Source organism: Salvia splendens, chromosome 11, assembly GCF_004379255.2.
Source record: "Salvia splendens isolate huo1 chromosome 11, SspV2, whole genome shotgun sequence".
NCBI classification, from domain to species: Eukaryota; Viridiplantae; Streptophyta; class Magnoliopsida; order Lamiales; family Lamiaceae; genus Salvia; species Salvia splendens.
The window spans coordinates 26167112-26185884 of record NC_056042.1 but is presented as its reverse complement, the minus strand read 5'-3'; the positions used below and the strand labels follow the sequence as shown (position 1 = coordinate 26185884).

The window sequence follows — 18773 nt, the reverse complement described above, 5'->3', positions numbered from 1 at the left end:
AAGCGGAGCAATACCAAAGTGGAGCCAGTGGATCCGATATTCTGAGAGTGGCTTTGCGAATCTTCAAATCCGACACCGGCAAAGATTTCAAATTTCCCGATGTTTTGGATGCGGTCAAACATCTTGGTAGGTGGGCTGGCGGTGTCGATTCCTCCAAGGACTCGAGCTCGAAACGCACGAAGCATAGAATCCGCCACTAGTGGCCAATACTCGTCTAGTGAGGGCGGGGAAGCCAACGCCTCACAAGAGGTTGAGTTCCTGACATCCGATGCAGGGGGCTCCTCCGGTACACGACGTCGGCTGCAAGGGAACAAGGCGGCGAAGGCGGTTAGAGGGAGGGGGAGAGGCCGAGGCGAATCAAGCCAGACAGGCTCCCAAGGGCCGCCGTCCTCCCTAATGTCCATGTACTTCACTGCCACGATGGCCGACACTTCCCGCATGACGCCTCCCCAATATCAAGCCCATCTTGCAGACATTGAGTATCTGGCAAATCAACTTGGTATTCTGCCTCCACCTAGCTTGAGGGCACCGCCACCGCCTTCGGGGGATGATTCGCCGGCGGAGTAGTTTTTATAATTTAAGGGTGCAATTTTTAATATCTAATATTTTAAATTATGTCTTTTTTTATTTTTTTAGGATTTTAATTATGTATTTTTTTTTATTTTCTTAGGATTTTAATTATGTGTTTTTTTGTTTTTTTTAGAATTTTAAAGTGTAATTTTCTTTTATTTAATGAAGTGTGTTTTTATTAATTGAATTTGTTGGAAATAAAAATAAAAAATGAAATTGAATGAATAGTTAAGGGATGAGATGATTAAGAGATGGAGGGATGCAGACGCTATCTCTTTGTTAAGAGATGGGGTAAAAAAGTGCAGTGTGGCCCATGAATAGTGAAGGGATGAGACGGTTAAGAGACGGTATTGAGACAAGGATGTGAATGGCCTAACTTTTTATTATCATTTTTATAAAATGAGTGCTCAAAAGTGACTGGAACTGCTAAAGCGGGATAGAGAGAGTATTAGTTTTATGGGTAGTGATAAATTAACAAAAAATTATGTATACAATTTTGAAGATTTTAGGTATTTTATATATAAAATAAAGTTATAATTATTAATTAATATCTTGTATTACATAATTGCCCTTCTATTATCATTTAGGAAAGATTAATTAAGTTTTCCACTATCAACCGTTACATTCATTTAGGAAATGATTGACTGAATCTTCAGTAATTAATTGCATAATTTATAATCAATTCAGTTTAATCAATTTTTATTCAATAAGGTAAATAATAGTAGTATACAACAATAATGGCACAATTTCTTCTTCTGTTAACTAAAAAGAGGATATTTCTTCATTCCTATTTCAAAATTTAAACTCTCCCCATACAAGCTAAATTGTGTAGATAATATACATTATTCTCAATATTTAAAATCTACCCAACAATCTAAATTATGTAAATTATGTAGATAATCTACATTAGTTGCATAATTTCTTCTTAAATAATTTAAACTAAATTTAAACTCTTCCATACAAACTAAAATATCTTATAAATTATCTTTCGCACTAATTATTTTATTATTAAATGATCTTTACATTTATAACTTAGAAAAACGACTACATACATATATAATTAATTTTTTTTATATATAATTAATTTCTTAGTGTTATCCAACGAAATACAAAATAATATAATAGTCATTCACATCCAATTATTTTAAAATTCTAATTATAAAAACGACCATGTGTATATTAATTTCTTAGTGTCATCATCCAAAAAAATAATTATGGTAGTTTGCATCCAATTATTTTATTATTACATAATCTTTAAAATTCCAAGTTATAAAAATGACATATGTATGTACAATATTATTCATATAATTTAGAATTGACATATAGTAATGTAATAGCATAAGTCATGTTATAGCCTGCGGTGTCCATTTTCTCATTTTAACTTTTTTAAATTGATATATGAAATTAATTTAAATTATAAAGTACGGAGTATTATTGTTTTGTGTTCATATGTTTACTTTCGTTGTGTTCTTATAATTTTGTAAATTTCAATATGAATAAGTGGCCAAGTGGGAAATTATGTATTTTATGTCTTGTTCTTTTCGCAAATATATAATAAAAATTAATTTTGTCTATTTTTTTTCATAAGTTTGTGTAAAAAAACAATTTAAAATTGTTAAATAATAATATTTATATTCAATTTTAGAATGTTTGAGTGTCATCTAAGAATAAGAAATAATTGCAGCATGATATAATTCCACCAAAAATAAGAACGAACATGAAGTAGATGCAGCACTAATGCCATATTTTGTTGGAGTGATCTTCCATATTTTCACATTTTCATCAATGTAATTTAATAGTGATTTAACCTTACTAATATAACAAAAGGGTAATTAAGTAAAGAAATAGTAATAGCTAATAAAATAACCGGTTTAAATAAAAACCGGTTTAAAATTTAAGGGCATTTTGTATATACAATTTTTGTTAATTTATCTTTTCTCTAGTTTTATAATAGAATGTGAGTGTAAAGAGTTAGTGGAAAGTGGGGACCTTTTACCAAAAATAGAAAAAAAAGCAAGGTGGACAACATTTTACGGACGAACCAAAATGGAAAAACTGGACAACATTTCGCAGACGGAGGGAGTACATATCAACTTCTAAATTCATAAACGATACTCCCTTTGTCCCTTTAATTTTGTCACATATTTTTCATTTTCGTCCATCCCACAAAATTTGTCACATTTCACTTTTTTTTTTCTATTTTTGGTAGTGGACCCCATACTCCACTAACTCATTCCAACTCATATTTTATTATAAAACTAATACTCCCTCCGTCTACGAAAAATAGGACACATTGTGAATGATACGGGTTTTAATGTGAAATTGGTAAAGTAAGAGATAAAGGAAAAAAGTAAAAGAGAAGTAGTGTTAGTGGAATGTGAGGTCTATATTATTAATAAGAGAGAGAGAAATAAGTAAGAGATAAGTTGTTGAAAACTTTCCCTTTTAAATGTGCTCTATGTTTTGTGGACAATCAAAAATGACAAATTTGAGCCAAAATTTGTGATATTAGAGATGAAATGGCTACAATTAAATTAGTTTACACTTCACGAAACAATAATTGGCTACAATTAAATCAAATACAAGTCAGAAATACAATTTAAAATCGTATAAATTATTCATTTCAACAGAGCAAATAAAATTCTGTATCTAATTAAAACAAAATGTTATCCAGTTGAGAAGAGGCTTCAGCCATTCAAAGATAGAAAAAACAACTTTTTTAATTTATAAATATGAACATAAAAATGGTTTACAAGCCTCGATTTCATCGTTGCCAACAGAGGAGGTAGACACTCCCCTTTCTTCCTTCTATATTTCATCGCACTTCAAACTCCTTTGCTACTGGAATCTTCTCAGAATGGCGTCTTTATCCAATTCTGTTGTGATATCGAGGAGCCCCGCAATCGATTTATCTCCCGGTAAATCCACGGGATATTTTTGTTTCAATTGCTATTTTTTTTGTTGATTTCATTATCTGCGATGATGGAGTTGTATTGAATTAAGTTTTGCTGCAGCTATTATTTCAATGAATTTACTACCTTATTTTGAAATTTTTACTGGCGTTTTCAAGGATTGCTTTATCTGCTTTTGAGAGAAGCCTAATCCTCACTAATATGAATATGATTGATCCATATATAGAGTTAAATGTACTCTCATGTATTTAGCTGTACTGTAACTAGGAGTATTACTTTGAAGGATTACTAGGAATGAAATGGACTTCTGTTTTTATGTTGAATAGACATGATAGAGTCAAATTATGAATGTTGCAGCCATTTTGTGTCAATCGTTCTTCTACTCTTGCTAAATATCCTATCTTCACCACCTATTGATATTATTACCTTGTAAAAATGGTCAACTTTTCCGTTTGTGTTAGGCTCTTCTTTGAAGTCTGCTGATCAGTTTATGAGACCCACTAACTTGGCCTTGAGTTTTAAGGGCAACAAGAGACCATCCACCCACAAAAGGATACTCACAGTTCAAGCAAGTTATAGGTACTTAAACTCAATTTACTATTGCTGTAAATATGGAAGTAATGAAATTTGTCATTAGCAGTTTGCTTCTGTTCCCCCAACCCTCTCTTGATACCAAGGCCCTGTTATTGCATTGCATTTGCACTTCATTTATATTAATTCGTTCTGAGTTTCTCTAAACTTGCTACTGTATGCAGTTCTTTTTCAGTTTATAATTTCGCCAGCGTACACCAAATAAGAATAATTGAGATCATCGGTATAAAGTTTATATTGTGAATAAGGAGAACTAGATTAATGAAATAAGTACTTAAATGACACCAGTTACAGGAAGACTACAGCTTTTCTCCTTTAGATTTAGATACTTGTGAGATGGCTCTGAATATATCTATTAGTTTTATGCATCCTATGGCAGTGATGATGGAAGACCAGGCAGTGCAAGCATCTTTTTCAGTGGCTTTGTTTTAGGGGGATTAATTGTTGGGACACTTGGATGTGTTTTTGCACCTCAGGTGATGATCAAAACAAAAGTATTTTGATGAATTATCACTTGTTTATTCTCCTATGCATGTTTGTCTTAGTCCTTCACTCTTATGTAAGTGCTGGTCTGTAAGATGTTCCTTACAAGTTTTATGCAGTGCGTTCTTTTCTGCTGCATAGAGTGTTGAAGATAATTGTATAATGACATCCGGCTACTCTATCCAATATTCGACAGATCAGCAAGGCTTTAAATGGATCTGACAAAAAGGATCTCATGAAAAAGCTGCCAAAATTTATCTATGATGAAGAAAAGGCCTTGGAGGTTTGTATATTTCTAATACAAGCACTTGTTTATATATTAATTGCTATAGACTAACTAGGTTCGGAGTCATGGACATTGCCGTTCAAAAATATGTTCTGCTTGAGAAAGCTTGCAAAATCAGTTGTTAACTAGGAAGCTCTAAAGTAGAGCTTATATCCTTCTGTTGATAGATATTCGAACCTTCTTAGAACGAAAAATGAAATTATTGAAGCTTGATTTAACTGTAATGTGTAGTGTCATGAGGTCTAATGAGCTTTCCGTCCGATTAAATTACACACATGTCAAATATTTTATATGCAGAAGCAACGCAAGAAACTGGCGGAGAAGATTGCACAACTGAACGATGCCATAGATAATGTATCCACTCAGTTGCGATCAGAAGAGCAGCCGCCAAATGGAGCTGCAGTGAGCTCAGATGATGCTGAGGCTCTCATCTAAGACTGCCAACATGTACAACCTTTCCTCTAAGGCATATGGTCATAGTACTCTCTTCACTGCTTGATGTGTTACGAATGCTGGGTTTAAGAGATGATATGCAAGTGCTATTTGCTGTTAGTTTTCTGGATTTTGATGGATGTCGAGAGTCGCACTGTCTAATAACCTCTTGTATTGGTCATTTCAGTTGTATATAAACCCATGTTTATATATGTCACTCCCTTATCTTCTTTATTGATGAACAATGTGAGTAATGCAGGGCACTTGGTGTTTTTGTTTATTGTCCAGGAATAGGAAACCACATCAAAGCTGGAGCCAAGAAGGTGATCTTACATATACATCAAGAATTAAAAACAAGCATATAACAACTAACTTGTAAAACGAAACTGCATCATGGATTATAATAACTCAAAAGAGAATATGACAAGACAAGATTGATTGTAATGATTTCATCCTAGTACTATTTCGACTTTTTTTTCTCCTTTCTCTTTCACATTAAAATATGTGCGGTCACCAAAGCCTTTATTTTTAAGGAACGGAGAGAATATGTTATCGTTGGTCAAATTATAGTTCTTTTTTGAAACATAAAAAAATGTAGTTAAAAAAACAACACAAAATATGTAATAAATTGATAAATTATGAACTTTTGTTCCATTAGCAATTATTGTCATCATCTAATACTTGCATAACAAAAAATTCATACATAAAACTACGATCTAGATTCCATTAGCAATTATTGTCATCATCTAATACTTGCATAACAAAAAATTCATACATAAAACTACGATCTAAATTATGAACTTTTACCACATACATCTTCATTGACACAGGGATATGTGCCTCTTATATCGAGCAATGGACTCCATCAGCTCCACATATTCATATTCTTTTTGGCAGTATTCCACGTGTTGAGCAGCGCCATAACAATGAGCCTGGGGAGGGTGAAGGTATTTATATGGCATTCCGTCGTATAATTTCCCTCTTTGATCAGTAAAGATCATTTCCTTGTTGGTTTAATACTATTTCCTCTGTCTTATTCATGGGAGCAGATTCGCGAATGGAAAGCATGGGAAAAAGAATGCGAAGCTGAATTTGAAAAAAATGGTATTGAGTTAACAAACACAGTCCTTCAGTTTTGCTAGTGAAAACAGCAAATTATATGCATCTTGATGCTGCTGAGTTATTTCCACTTCTATTGATTTAGATATGTTTCCACAGATTCTTCTTCATACAGATTTGCGTGAGATACATCTTTTGTCAAAGGCCATGCTGCTTCTTGGATGACAAACAACGTTCTCTTTTACATCGTAAGGATATAAACTAGGAATTCTAGTAGTACCAATGCAGGTTTGTTGTAACTGAGGATTTTACATAAGTATAATGCAACATTTTCAGGGCTGCTTTTTCCGGCACATGGTATGGTCAGTTCGTAGAGCTGACTATTTGACTCTGCGCCATGGTTTCATCTCCGTGAGTTGTTGAAGATCATTTGTTAGCTAACACAGATATTTCAAACAAACAGTGATGATTCTAAATCATGACGAACTTCTGTCAGGTGCATTTGGCTCCTGGAATTAGGTTTAATTTTCAGAAGTATGTGAAAAGGTCATTGGAGGACGACTTCAAAGTGGTTGTAGGAGTCCCGTACGATTCCTCCCTCTTTGTCTGTCAATATATGAGCTCATTTATCTTTTTTTGCCTCTGTCATAATCATGGTTTGGTAATACTCTCAAGCCCTTGTTGTGGTTTGCTGCAATGTTGTATCTACTTATGAATGTTGAAGGTGCTTCCTTTATTATCCTTTACTAATAAAACATCCATATATTCATGTTTCTATATATAATATCTTCTGCTTGGTTACAGGATCTCTGGCTCTATTTTGGCTGTCAATAATGCCTCTTTTGGTAACATCACATCATCCTTCATCCTCTAATTAAGTATATAAATATAGAAAAAAACTGACTTAAGTTTGTTGGTTGGGGTGAAGATAATATTAGCAGTTGGCACGAAGCTACAAGCGATCATAAGCCGAATGGCTATTGAAATCCAAGAAAGGCATGCTGTAGTGCAAGGAATCCCGCTTGTGCAAGTTTCGGATAAATCATTTTTGGTTTAACTGGCCTGAGCTAATACTTCATCTTATCCACCTTACTCTCTTTCAGGTCTAATTGTTTCATCTACTTATGCTGTTTGTTCTGTTTACATCTTTCACCACGAATTCAGTCTCATTTAATATTTCTTGCTTTCTTACTGATTGACAGAATGCATTTGAGATCACATACTTCTTCTGGATAACGGTAACGAAGCTCTCTCTCTTCTCCATTCTCCATCCTATTGTTTCTTATCTATCTAACCCGAGGTTGTACGATTTATCAGTACGAATACGGGTTGCACTCTTGCTTTCATCGTTACTTCAGACTCGCTCTTCTCCGAGTCTTCATAGGGTCAGTCTTGCTTTCGAAACACATTTTTGTAACATGAATTTATGGTTAACCTATATTATGTTGTGGTGAGCAGAGTAGCAGTTAACATCATGTGCAGCTACATTACCCTTCCACTTTATGCACTTGTTACACAGGTAATAATTCTCTTCACAATGTGCATTCTCAATTTAAAGTACTACTGAATTGTTGTAGTTAAGTTTGAGGTATATTATATTCTCAGATGGGATCACACATGAAAAGGGGAATCTTTGATGATCAAACATCCCAGGCATTGAAGGCATGGCACAAAAAAGTGAGGAAAAACAGACAACGCTCAATTCAGCCTCAAAATATGCAAGGCAGCAGTGAAGAGGATTACTCAGCCTTAACTCAACAACTAGACGAACCTCATCGCCAATCTATTATAAATTAGTGTACTAACAATAATAGGAATTAATGTTACTTTTCCTATCATCTTTTATATATTCACCAACTTACAGAATTAACTCTTTTTTAATCATTTCTCCAAACATAATATCTATGAAATTAAGATTCAATTCTGAGAAATCCACTCTTGCTAATAATTTCGCTTTATAGATAATCCTCTCTAACAAAAATATTTACAAAATTCTTGATAGGTTGAAATGCACTCATCTTTTAATTGTTGAGATTTAGTAAAATCATTAGTTTCTTGAAATTAGAATCCCTGAAAATTAACAGATTGGCTGTTAATGTAATGTCATCCAACTTTTCGAGTTTATATTTAACAGAATTATGTCAATGTTTTGTGCATTTAGCTTGAATAAGCCTATTGATGGAAGCTGAAAAATAAGGCTTCATTGCTAACTAAATTTGCACTAGGTATGGAGTACTTCTATGTCAAACAATATTATCGATGTTGGGATTTAACAACAATCATAACTGTATTCCTAATTCATATTAATGGCCTCACTTTAGATGTGTTAATATGTTAATTAATTGTGTTACAATTCTTGTAAATATACATCTCTAATAAAATTTAATTTCCTCATCAACAAAAGTAAATATCTATAAAAAATCAAAAGTATAGCTCATGACGATGTATCTTGGTCTATCTCTATAATACCAAGATTAGATTATATCTCATAATTAATCATTTCACGTATCAATTAATTTAATTGTAAACAAATTTTATTTATATTTTTTTTTATCTCATACATAAATCACTACAAAGGCCGTCGTTCATGAAAGCAAGGCCCATCGGGCCTATTATAACGCGTCAAATCAATTGATATCCGATTTCTTTTTTCCCCAAATTAGCTTCCTCGATCCAGCTCAATTTGCCCTAAATTATCGCCATTTTGCACAATGATATCCGATTTGCCACTCCGCCAGTAACAGCAATACCAGAAATGGCTTCCATTGCTGCAGTACCCGTGCGTTCGCCGTCGTTTCTTCCTGTAAGTCAGCTCTCAGGCGCTCTCGCAATTACATTTTCAGTGCTCGCATTTTGAGCTCTGTTTTCTTTTTCTAATATGGAATTTCTCACATTCGCTGACAAAGCTTCGGAATTTTCGGAATGGACTTCAATTTTGGCCGGAACTGGGTTTGGATTGTACCTGTAAGTACTCAAACGGGAGAGTTACATACAGAAAGTTTGTGGTGAAAGCAATGGAGTCTGACGTTGACAGTGGCCTCCGAAACGACGCCGTTGTCATCAAGAGCTCCGAGAAAGATTATGCCGAGAGGCAGCAAAAGCTACATCAAAATATAGTTGCCAAATTGCACGAATCAGTTGGCTCTCTACCGGTGTTCGCCTTCCCGGTGAGTTAATTATAAAGTAGTTTGATGAATTGCCTTTCCAATCATGTGGCTTGGAACTTGGACATATTATCTTGGTATCTGGAACTATAATTTTTTTTTCCAAACTAAATTACAAATGAGGTTACATATGTAGTTAGGCATGTTTAGATTGGGGATTGCGATGCTGCTATTCATGTGTTAGCTCAATTACATACTATATGAACAGCTCAATTGCATATATTATGGAGTAGTTCATTAGATGAACTGGATGTTTCAATTGGTCGACGTTATATACCATATATGGTTATTTACATTTTTGTTTACATCTCTTAAAAATTTAATTATTTTCATTATACTTTTCTGTAATACCACTTGAGAGCTTCTTTTGTTACTCCAGCCAAGAGAGGAAAGTGTAGGATGGGTACTACTCAAATGCACCAAATAAGCTTCTATGTTTATCAATATTGATGGTCGAAAATCTACTTTTTAACCTCAAAAATTTTTAAATTTCGAGCAAGCTAGACTTTACATCCAAATCAATTATTGCATACCATACATAAGGTAGTGGATGTGATTCTCGTTTCTTGCTGAAAATTTACCCACTTTGTTTTTTGGACTTTGGTTTTGGCAGATTGGAAAACTTTCTGGTATGAACTTCACAATTGGATTATGCATTGTAGCAACCATGCTAGTTGTTGTGGTGAAAGGTTATGCAGCAAAAGGGTCAAGTGACCGGCGTCCAGGCTCTGTGGCTGATCTTGTCCGACGTGGACAGCTTAGATCAGATAGAAGAGGCATGTATGACTCTTTAACTTTTTTCCATTGAGATTGAGCTCTAGGATTTCATAGTTTTAAGCTTCAATTTCTGGCACATTTCTTTCTCTGGTTCTTGGGAGTCCTCCGTTGCATGTTAAAATATTCTGAAGATTTTCATACCTTTTGCTTGTTGAAGCTAATGTCTCCAATTCTTTGTCTTGGTCTTCTCATGTTCTGATTTTTCCTTTTCCACAGCTCCACACCTCTCAAGTATGAGGACCCATTTAACAACCCTATGGTGAAGGTCAGCAAAAGCAATTCAACTGTTGAAATGTGTGGAAAAGTGTACCGGCTTGCACCTGTGACTCTTACAGATGAGCTACAAACAGTACATCAGAAACGAAGATCTCGTGCATATCAGTGGAAGAGACCAACTGTATTCCTCAAGGAAGGTGATCCGATACCTTCTGATGTAGACCCTGATACTGTCAGATGGATCCCTGCAAACCATCCTTTTGCGACAACTGCTAGTGATATTGATGAAGGTCTGGCTCAAACAAATGTGTATCAGAAGCATGGAGTGCCATTCCGTATACAGGCAGAGCATGAAGCCCTGCAGAGGAAGCTTGAAGCACTGCAGAATGTAAGCATCTTATAGAATTGTTGCACTTATTTTCAATGCTAGATACAAGAAATAGACCGTTGGTGGGCTTATGTTTCGATTTTGAGTGATGCAGGATCAAAAACTGGGCAAACTAGTGATAGATCCTGCATCAGCCAGAGATTTCGAGAGGCCATTGAAGTCCCATATGAAGTCGGAGAATCAAGTCGAGCATAACATCTCAACTCCTAAATCAGGCTCAAGTGCTTCTCCATCCGATCACCCTTCTGGTAACAAACCACTACCTGAGGAGTTGCAGAATCCTTGAAGAGTAAATGCGTCAAATTTTGTATCTAAGCCAACATGAAATTTCCATCAGAATATTGAGGTCCAAAATCCGATCTAATGTACATATTATTCAGATGTAACACTGTTGCAGGTTTTGAGTTTCTATGTACATTATTTTTAAGATGATGATAATTCTTATGCTATATATCTTTTGAGTGATTTGTTAGATCAACTTCATAAAACAGTCTGATTATTTTACAAAAATATAGTAGATTACACCAACTCAAAACATATCATTCCAACACCATACCATCAATAGCTGCATTTCTGTCACTCAAACTTTGCTCCCACAGCAAAGAAGTCTGTGATGACCTCCAATGGCATGCCTTTTGTCTCCGGAACCCTCAAGAACACGAAAAACCATGAGATGGCACAGATGATGGCATAGATCCCGAAAACACCAGCCAAGCCGATGGACCCAAGCATCACAGGGAGCGTGTAAGTAACAATGACATCACATATCCAGAAAACAAGGGCACATATTGCAATACAGAGTCCACGGACTCTCGTAGGGAAAATCTCTGAGCATAGGATGTTAGGGACTGGCCCGTACCCCATCACGAACGTGCAGAAGTACATCACCACACACACAGTTGAGATAACTGCATGAGCCACGTCGCCGAAATCAAACACATTCCCAATCACCAGTACAACGAGTGATGTTATTAGGATGGGAATCGTGGTAAGTAGCAATGACCTGAACATACAAGAACACAAAAAAAATTCACTTCTCGAGTTCGAGAAAAACACTGACAATGAAGGAAAAGAGAAGGGACCTTCTTCCGGCGACATCCATGAGCCTCATTGCAACACCAATACTCGGAAGCATCAATAAGTTTGTCAGCGCACTGATGAGGAATGTCGAGGAGTCTGAGCTGATCCCAAGATTTGAGAGGAGAACACCGGCCCCTGCTTGCTCGAGGATTTGAGGAGTGTAGTACAAAACCCCATTGATGCCGGAGAACTAAACAGACACCATGAAGATAAGGCCGTGTGAAACATGAGATGAACTAAAGCTGAGATTAGATAATCTTGCAATGCATATAGATCATAAAAAAGAAGTTAATCAGCAGTACCTGCTGCAGCATTTGAAGTCCGATCCCAACGAATAATGCTCGTTTAACGCCTGGTTCGAGAAGAGCAGCCAAAAGAGGCCCTTTTGAAGTATCTTGTGAAGGATGCACCATTGCTGGTCCGACAAGTTCCTTTGCATAGAGAGTTGGCTGGCTTACTACAGCTGCAGCATGGATGTATTCGCCGAAATCACCACCACCGGAGAGTGAGACGAGAGAGCCAGGCCTCGTGCCAGATGCTGCTCCCTCGTGCAGGTAAATCCTCTTGAATACCCCTTTCTTTCCATCTTCACCTCCTCCTTCCGACCATTTCCATGCTAGTTGCCAGCCACTGCCAATACCCGTGCTACCAACTGTGCCGCTGTTCGCTTGCAAGATGCTTCCATGGGAATGAGGAGGGATGAATCCATTCTCCATGGTTGTAGTTTGGCGTGAGATCAACGGGCTCTGCAGATTGCTGTCGGACTCCACACAACCACCCTCCGATGCATAACCCTCGCCTTCTCTCTGTGGACTCTCTTCATCCCACTCTTCATCTTCATCCTCATCTTGAGGCTCTGCAGTGCTAAACATACTGCCAAAATTGGGGAAAAGCATGCTCCTCATACTCCCCGCCTCTGGCAGCTTCTCGTGGACACTGCTGAAGAGTGTCACCAGAGGATCCATAAGAGGCACATTTTGATGTACGATGCTCCCTTGCCGTGAGACTAGACTGAGACGACTTTCACCAGTGACTGGCTTTGCTATCCACGAGAGGCCCTCCTCCGGTCCATACAACTTGATATGGTCTTCATCATCGCGTCCCTCATGGTCCTCATCTACATCATCTGCTTGACCGATAACATACTCTTCGATACAAGGCTCGCCACCAACTGCCAGACCTTCTACAAGTAAAGCCATCTCGCCTGCAAATCGTAATAACAACAGCAAAGGTCATAGTATTTGTCTATTTTCGAAGGTCAAGTTGAAAACCGCATAGAAACATACCGGAAACATCCTCCCTAGCGCGCAGTTTCTGCAAAACTCGTTTGGCCTCCAACATCTTCCCTTTGCTCACTAGCCAGCGGGGAGATTCAGGCAGATACAAGACCATCAACGCAAAATAAACAAGAGAAGGAACTGAAAGAAGTCCGAGTATCAACCTCCAGCTCAGGGAAGGCAGCAAGGACATCCCGAAAATCATACAATAGGCCAAGAACATCCCGGCAGTTCCAGCAAACTGAGGAAGGGTATTCAGAAGGCCTCGTATCTCTGAAGGGGCTGTCTCGGATATGTAGAGGGGAACGAGAGTAACAGCAAGTCCGACACCAAAACCATCTAACAGCCTAGCTAGAAGCAAGACATAGACATTGGGAGACCACAGCATTATCAAGCCACTTAAAAAGTAAAAGGTAGACGACAGAATGAGCATTGGACGTCGTCCAACCATGTCTGAGATCGTCCCCGAACAAGTGGTGATGGCTGTGGCTCCAATAAGAGACATTGCCACAATAAGGCCTTCTGTTGCAGCGCCCACCTCGAGCTCTTTTTTTATGTAAACTACAGCTCCTAGACATATTAGGAATATGGATTACTATAAAGTTCATATACCTAAGTATAAGTTCCATTTTTGAAGATAAGAAAATAATAACCTGCAATAGTTGCATTGTCCCAACCCTGCAAAAGGTTGCCAATTGTAGCAGCAATGGCTGCCAATGCAGCACCTTTCATCTTTCCTAATCTGCTATCACAAAGGTAACAAAAATTCAGTTACGAATCAACATTCCGGAAAAGAAAAAACAAGCAAGCTACACAAACTGGAGAAGAAGCAAACATATTCTAATGAATTTGGGAGATGAATGAAGAAAAACTAACTCGAACAGAGAGGCGCTTGAATTGGAAATCTACTTCCTTTAAGCTTCTCAAACTATAATCGGATCAGGGCAGAAAATAAATAAATTAAGGCAATAAAAGATTGTTTAGGTTGTAGCAAGAATTTGATTGAAACAAACCATTTTATTTATGAGAAAGAAACATATGGTTCGAGAGAAGTTGCTGAAAATGAGCGAGGAACTAATCAAACAGAAGCCTCAAAACAGGACTGTGAAAGAATCGTAACTTGGAATACTTGAATCTGTTGTTACAACTATGATTAAATTAGGAAACTTTTTATAGCGGATTATAAATAGAGGGATTGATAAAATGACAGCAGCTGCAGGAAAAGTTGGTAAGTGAGTTTGTGAATAAAGAAGTTACTACTACTACTACTACAATTTTTCATCACTTGTTGCCAAAAAAATCATACCATTTTTCATCTTTTAAGATTGTTCATCATTGTAAACTAGTGATGTTCATTTTCCATTGTTGTTTAAAGAGGATGGTACGAGGTGCATGAGAATCATTGGGTGTTTATCGTAATCAAATCGCTTTCTCCTTTTGGATCCTTAAAATATGTAATACTACTACATTTGACTAAGTACTACTAGTATATTGGTTTCAATTCCAACTAGTTATTTCAAAACATTGAGAGCCTTATTTGAATGATTGAATGGAATGTGATTCATACTACCATTCTATTCATTTGATTGATATTTATGTAATGAAAATAAAAAAAAATTGTTCATATGTTTATCACATTCCACCAATACTAAGAAGGGAGATTTAATGAAAATTCCATCTCGAAACACAGTCTATCTTACTCTGTCAAATTTTTAAAATCACATTATATGTTACTATTAATTATTATGTGTTGTACTTGTTTAATAATATCAATTAGGAATATAGATATACTTAACAAGTGCTTATAATGTGACATGGTAGATAGAAGTTAAAAAGGAAAAGCACACGTACCATATAATTTGGGGCACCTAGAAAGTAACCAATAATCGGCAAACAAGACCCATTAAATTAAAACAAGAAAAATTCAACTCCAATAATTAAGATTCATAATTAATGTTTAATCAAAGTGAGCATCCTTTGCCAGGTGCAATAAATATGTTGATAGCGAAATCATTATACATTAAAGTTAACCATAACATCTAGTGGCAATTGTGGGACTGAGATAGGCACATACGGGTTCAATTTTGTTGGCCTAAATAATGAAGGAATTTGAGAAAAACTATATAGTTGAGATTCGAATTTGATTCATGACAGTGAAACTATATAGGTTTTATTTGCAAAGGAAACAGTACATAGCTAAAGTTGTTTAACATAAACTGGATTTCGATATGATAATATTTGTTTTAATAATACTATTAATTAGTGTTTAAACCATTAAGTAGAAAACTGAAATTTATATTTACAACACTAGGGAGAATTGTCAATAATATCGCCCACATAAAAATAGAGTTAAATTAGTCACAAATTATGAATTTGTCACACAAAATAAAACCCCAATTTAATGGAGTTATACTAATACAGTTTATAAAAAAAATTTCAATTGTTTGTTCTCAGATGATTCATTTTAAAAAACAGCAGAGGTTGAAGAAGATGGTGATGCGAGGACAGCCGATGTGTTGGAAAGATAACTTGAGTGTCCATGTAGGTTGGGAAGAAAAAGTGTGGAGTCCCAACCTGTTGGAAAGAGGAGATAACATTTATAATATAGAGTTCTAATAAGTATAATTCCTAGATGCATTACTTTTCTAGTCCTATAAATAGGTAGTCCTATAAATAAGGATGTACTATGTATCAACAAGAACAATTCAAATCAATAAAAATGTAGTCTTCAAGAGTTCTTCAGTTTTATTTTCTGCATTTTACTTTTCAATATGGTATCAGAGCAGCTAACAATCCATCGTTAGTTTGTTCAAAAACAAAAAAAAAAACAAAAAGGGAAAATGTTCAATCGGATTCTTGTACCCAAAAAATCCCCAAAAAAAGGTTGCATATCAATAGGCTATTCTGCTTAGTGAAGGAATTACTGTTACATTCCCACAATTTACAAAGTTCTCCACCCCATATTTTTGTTCAAGAAATCAAGACAAAAGAAAACAATTCCGAGTTCCTATCAAGTTTTGGAGGAAACGGGACTGCCAAGACAAAGAACGGCGGGCAGCGGCTGCCCGAACTAATATGGACAGCAGCAACGGGGTGACCTCGGCGAGTCAAGCAGCGGTTGCTCAGCTCCTGCCGACGGCGCAGACCGCAAGCAACGGCGACCCCGACAGCAGCAACGTGATGATGGCCTCTATTGTCAAAGCTGCGGAGGAGCCAACGAAGAACTAGCAAGAAAGAGTCGATTGGACGTCGGTGGGAGCGCCGATCATGAGATGGCAGCGAGCCCTAGATCTGGAGAAAAATCTGTATTCAAGGAACGTCCGGCCGAGGGGGAGAGGACTTCCACTGCCGGATAGTTCCACCCACAGCCGGTGAAGGAAAAACTGTGGAAGAAGAGCTAGAAAGCCTCCACGGAGAAACCAAAATGAGGTGGCTAGTGGAAGAGCGAGCCAGCGACCGAACACTACAATTGTCGGATGATTTCACCCATTGTCGAAGAAGGCCGGGAAAAGCAAGACAAATCATCCATAACCGAGAAGAGGCTCGATGTCTTGGTCATTGCAGTCCGGTAAAGACGAGGGGCATCAAGAAGGCCGAAAGCCTCCACCCATTAGCCGGCTCCACGTGTTGGGGTTGGAGAAGAGAAAGAAGGGAGCACGATGAGAGTCAGGTGGAGCTCGTTTCACCTCAGTCTGGGAACGCTCAGGAAGCCAAGAGCCGTTGACGATAGAGGCAATAGCAAGGTCACAAAGGCTACTGGAGAAGCATTGATGGAGGAAGGAACGAGCAGAAGAGGCGACGAGGAATGAGGGATTGCCGTCCAGAAATACTGGAGGGGTTTGTAGATGCGAGCCCTGTTATAAAAAAAAGATGATAGCCATGACAAGAGAACGGCTCTCTGAGATGGAGACCAAATGAAAGAGCTTAGTTGGTGGTCGATGATGGAGCGGTATCACTCAGCTGCAGCCAAGAGAAGAAAACCGAGAATGATTCCTCGGTTTGTCCGGCCGAAGGGGAGAAGAAAAGTATCGGACCGAACAATCCCTCTCCAAATGTATGTCGGCCGGAGAAAGCGAGTGAATGGCGAGGGGTAGACATATGGGCCGCCAAGAAGGGAGAGGTGGTGATCGAGCAGATGCCGTAGAGATGCCTCCTAGATAAAGGAGCCCGTGACGGAACCACTACTGCGACAAGGCTGGGAAGAACCGCTGTTGGAGAAACATTGGTTGGCGAAAGTAGCTAACGACGAAGGAACAAACAGACGCTGAGAAAGGAGGCGTTGCCGGCTAGAAAAGAGAAAAAAAAAGAAGAAAAAAAGAAAAAGAAAAAAAACAGAGGAGCACATCGCCGAGAAGATGCATCAGAAGTGGAGGAGCCGTGAAATTTAGCTGTGATTCGAGCGGTGACTGCCCTGAAGAATGTCGAGGAGAAATCGAAGTGAGTTGTGATGGGAGATGCTCATCGTCAGAAAATGAGCAGAAGCTCCGCAGAGTTCGGACGTCTTAAATTTGTGCCTAGTGGTTATCAGGCTCAAGAAAGAAAGAAAAGAAATGAAAAATGGGCTCATAGTTTGAGCTGGAATGGTCCGATGAATGGTCTAAAGAGGCTCCTAGATACGAGCAAAAACTATCTATGATGGCTCTTGGATACGAGCTAAAACTGTCTAAGATGGCTCCTGGAAACGAGCTAAAACTATCTGAGATTGCTTTTCGACACGAGTAAAAACTGTCAGTCAGAAAAAAAAACGAAGTGGCTCCTGGATACGAGCTAAAACTGTCTAAGATGGCTCCTAGGTACGAGCAAAAACTATCTAAGATGGCTCCTAGATACGAGCTAAAACTGTCTAAACTATCTAAGATGGCTCCTTGACACGAGTTAAAACTGCCAACCAAAAATTGAAGAGCTCTATGACACGAGTTAAAACTGTCAACAGAAAATTGAAGAAGCTCCTTGAAACGAGTCTAAACTTTCAATGAAGAAAAATGAAAAAGCTCATTTGAAACGAGTCTAAACTTTCAATGAAAAAAATAACTCCTTGATACGAGTATAAACTATCAATGATGAATTGAAGAAGCTCTATGATACGAGCATAAACTATCAATGAAAAGTGAATGACTCCTAAATATGAGTATAAACTATTTAGCCAAACGAATATTGTGCAAGTTAAGTGTCGAAAAAACTCGATATTTAACTTGAAGGGGAGTGTTGGAAAGTTAACTTGAGTGTCCCAAGTATGTTGGGAAGAGAAAGTGTGGAGTCACAACCTGTTAGAAAGAGAAGATATCATTTATAATATAGAGTTCCAATAAATATAGTTCCTAGGTGCATTATTTCTCTAGTCCTATAAATAGGGAGGTACTATGTATCAATAAGAACAATTCAAATCAATAAAAATGTAGTCTTCAAGAGTTCTTCAGTTTTATTTTCCGCATTTTACTTTTTAACACGATGGTCACCAAGCTGGCGGCGCTGACAAAGGATGTATTGTTTCCGGTGATGATAGTCGCCGCCTTTGTCTACTCGCCGACTGATTCGTTG

The 18773-nt window shown here is 37.3% G+C and overlaps 3 protein-coding genes and 1 pseudogene across 4 annotated transcripts; 3 read left to right on the top strand and 1 right to left on the bottom strand.

The window, feature by feature from the left end:
- The first annotated feature begins 3304 nt into the window (after positions 1–3304).
- Positions 3305–5516, top strand: LOC121753585. Its single transcript, XM_042148797.1, has 5 exons — positions 3305–3488; positions 3944–4061; positions 4453–4549; positions 4753–4839; positions 5140–5516. The coding sequence occupies exons 1-5, from the start codon at positions 3428–3430 to the stop codon at positions 5275–5277; spliced, it is 501 nt and encodes a 166-aa protein (XP_042004731.1). The 5' UTR covers positions 3305–3427; the 3' UTR covers positions 5278–5516.
- On the top strand, positions 5368–8247 carry LOC121754690 (annotated as a pseudogene).
- Positions 8248–8947: 700 nt separating this feature from the next.
- Positions 8948–11329, top strand: LOC121754192 (protein MULTIPLE CHLOROPLAST DIVISION SITE 1-like). 2 transcript variants are annotated; one of them, XM_042149549.1, is made up of 5 exons: positions 8948–9136; positions 9303–9500; positions 10111–10277; positions 10491–10878; positions 10973–11329. In XM_042149549.1, the coding sequence occupies exons 1-5, from the start codon at positions 9089–9091 to the stop codon at positions 11162–11164; spliced, it is 993 nt and encodes a 330-aa protein (XP_042005483.1). In that variant the 5' UTR covers positions 8948–9088; the 3' UTR covers positions 11165–11329. The 2 variants fall into 2 exon arrangements, with proteins under 2 accessions (XP_042005483.1, XP_042005482.1); XM_042149548.1 differs by having other exon boundaries at positions 8949–9136; positions 9240–9500.
- Positions 11330–11435: 106 nt separating this feature from the next.
- Positions 11436–14345, bottom strand: LOC121754191 (monosaccharide-sensing protein 2-like). The gene is made up of 7 exons (XM_042149547.1): positions 14249–14345; positions 14112–14163; positions 13889–13977; positions 13245–13805; positions 12261–13162; positions 11961–12148; positions 11436–11881 (listed from the first exon to the last, which is right to left on the bottom strand). The coding sequence occupies exons 3-7, from the start codon at positions 13965–13967 to the stop codon at positions 11455–11457; spliced, it is 2157 nt and encodes a 718-aa protein (XP_042005481.1). The 5' UTR covers positions 13968–13977; positions 14112–14163; positions 14249–14345; the 3' UTR covers positions 11436–11454.
- Positions 14346–18773: the final 4428 nt, after the last annotated feature.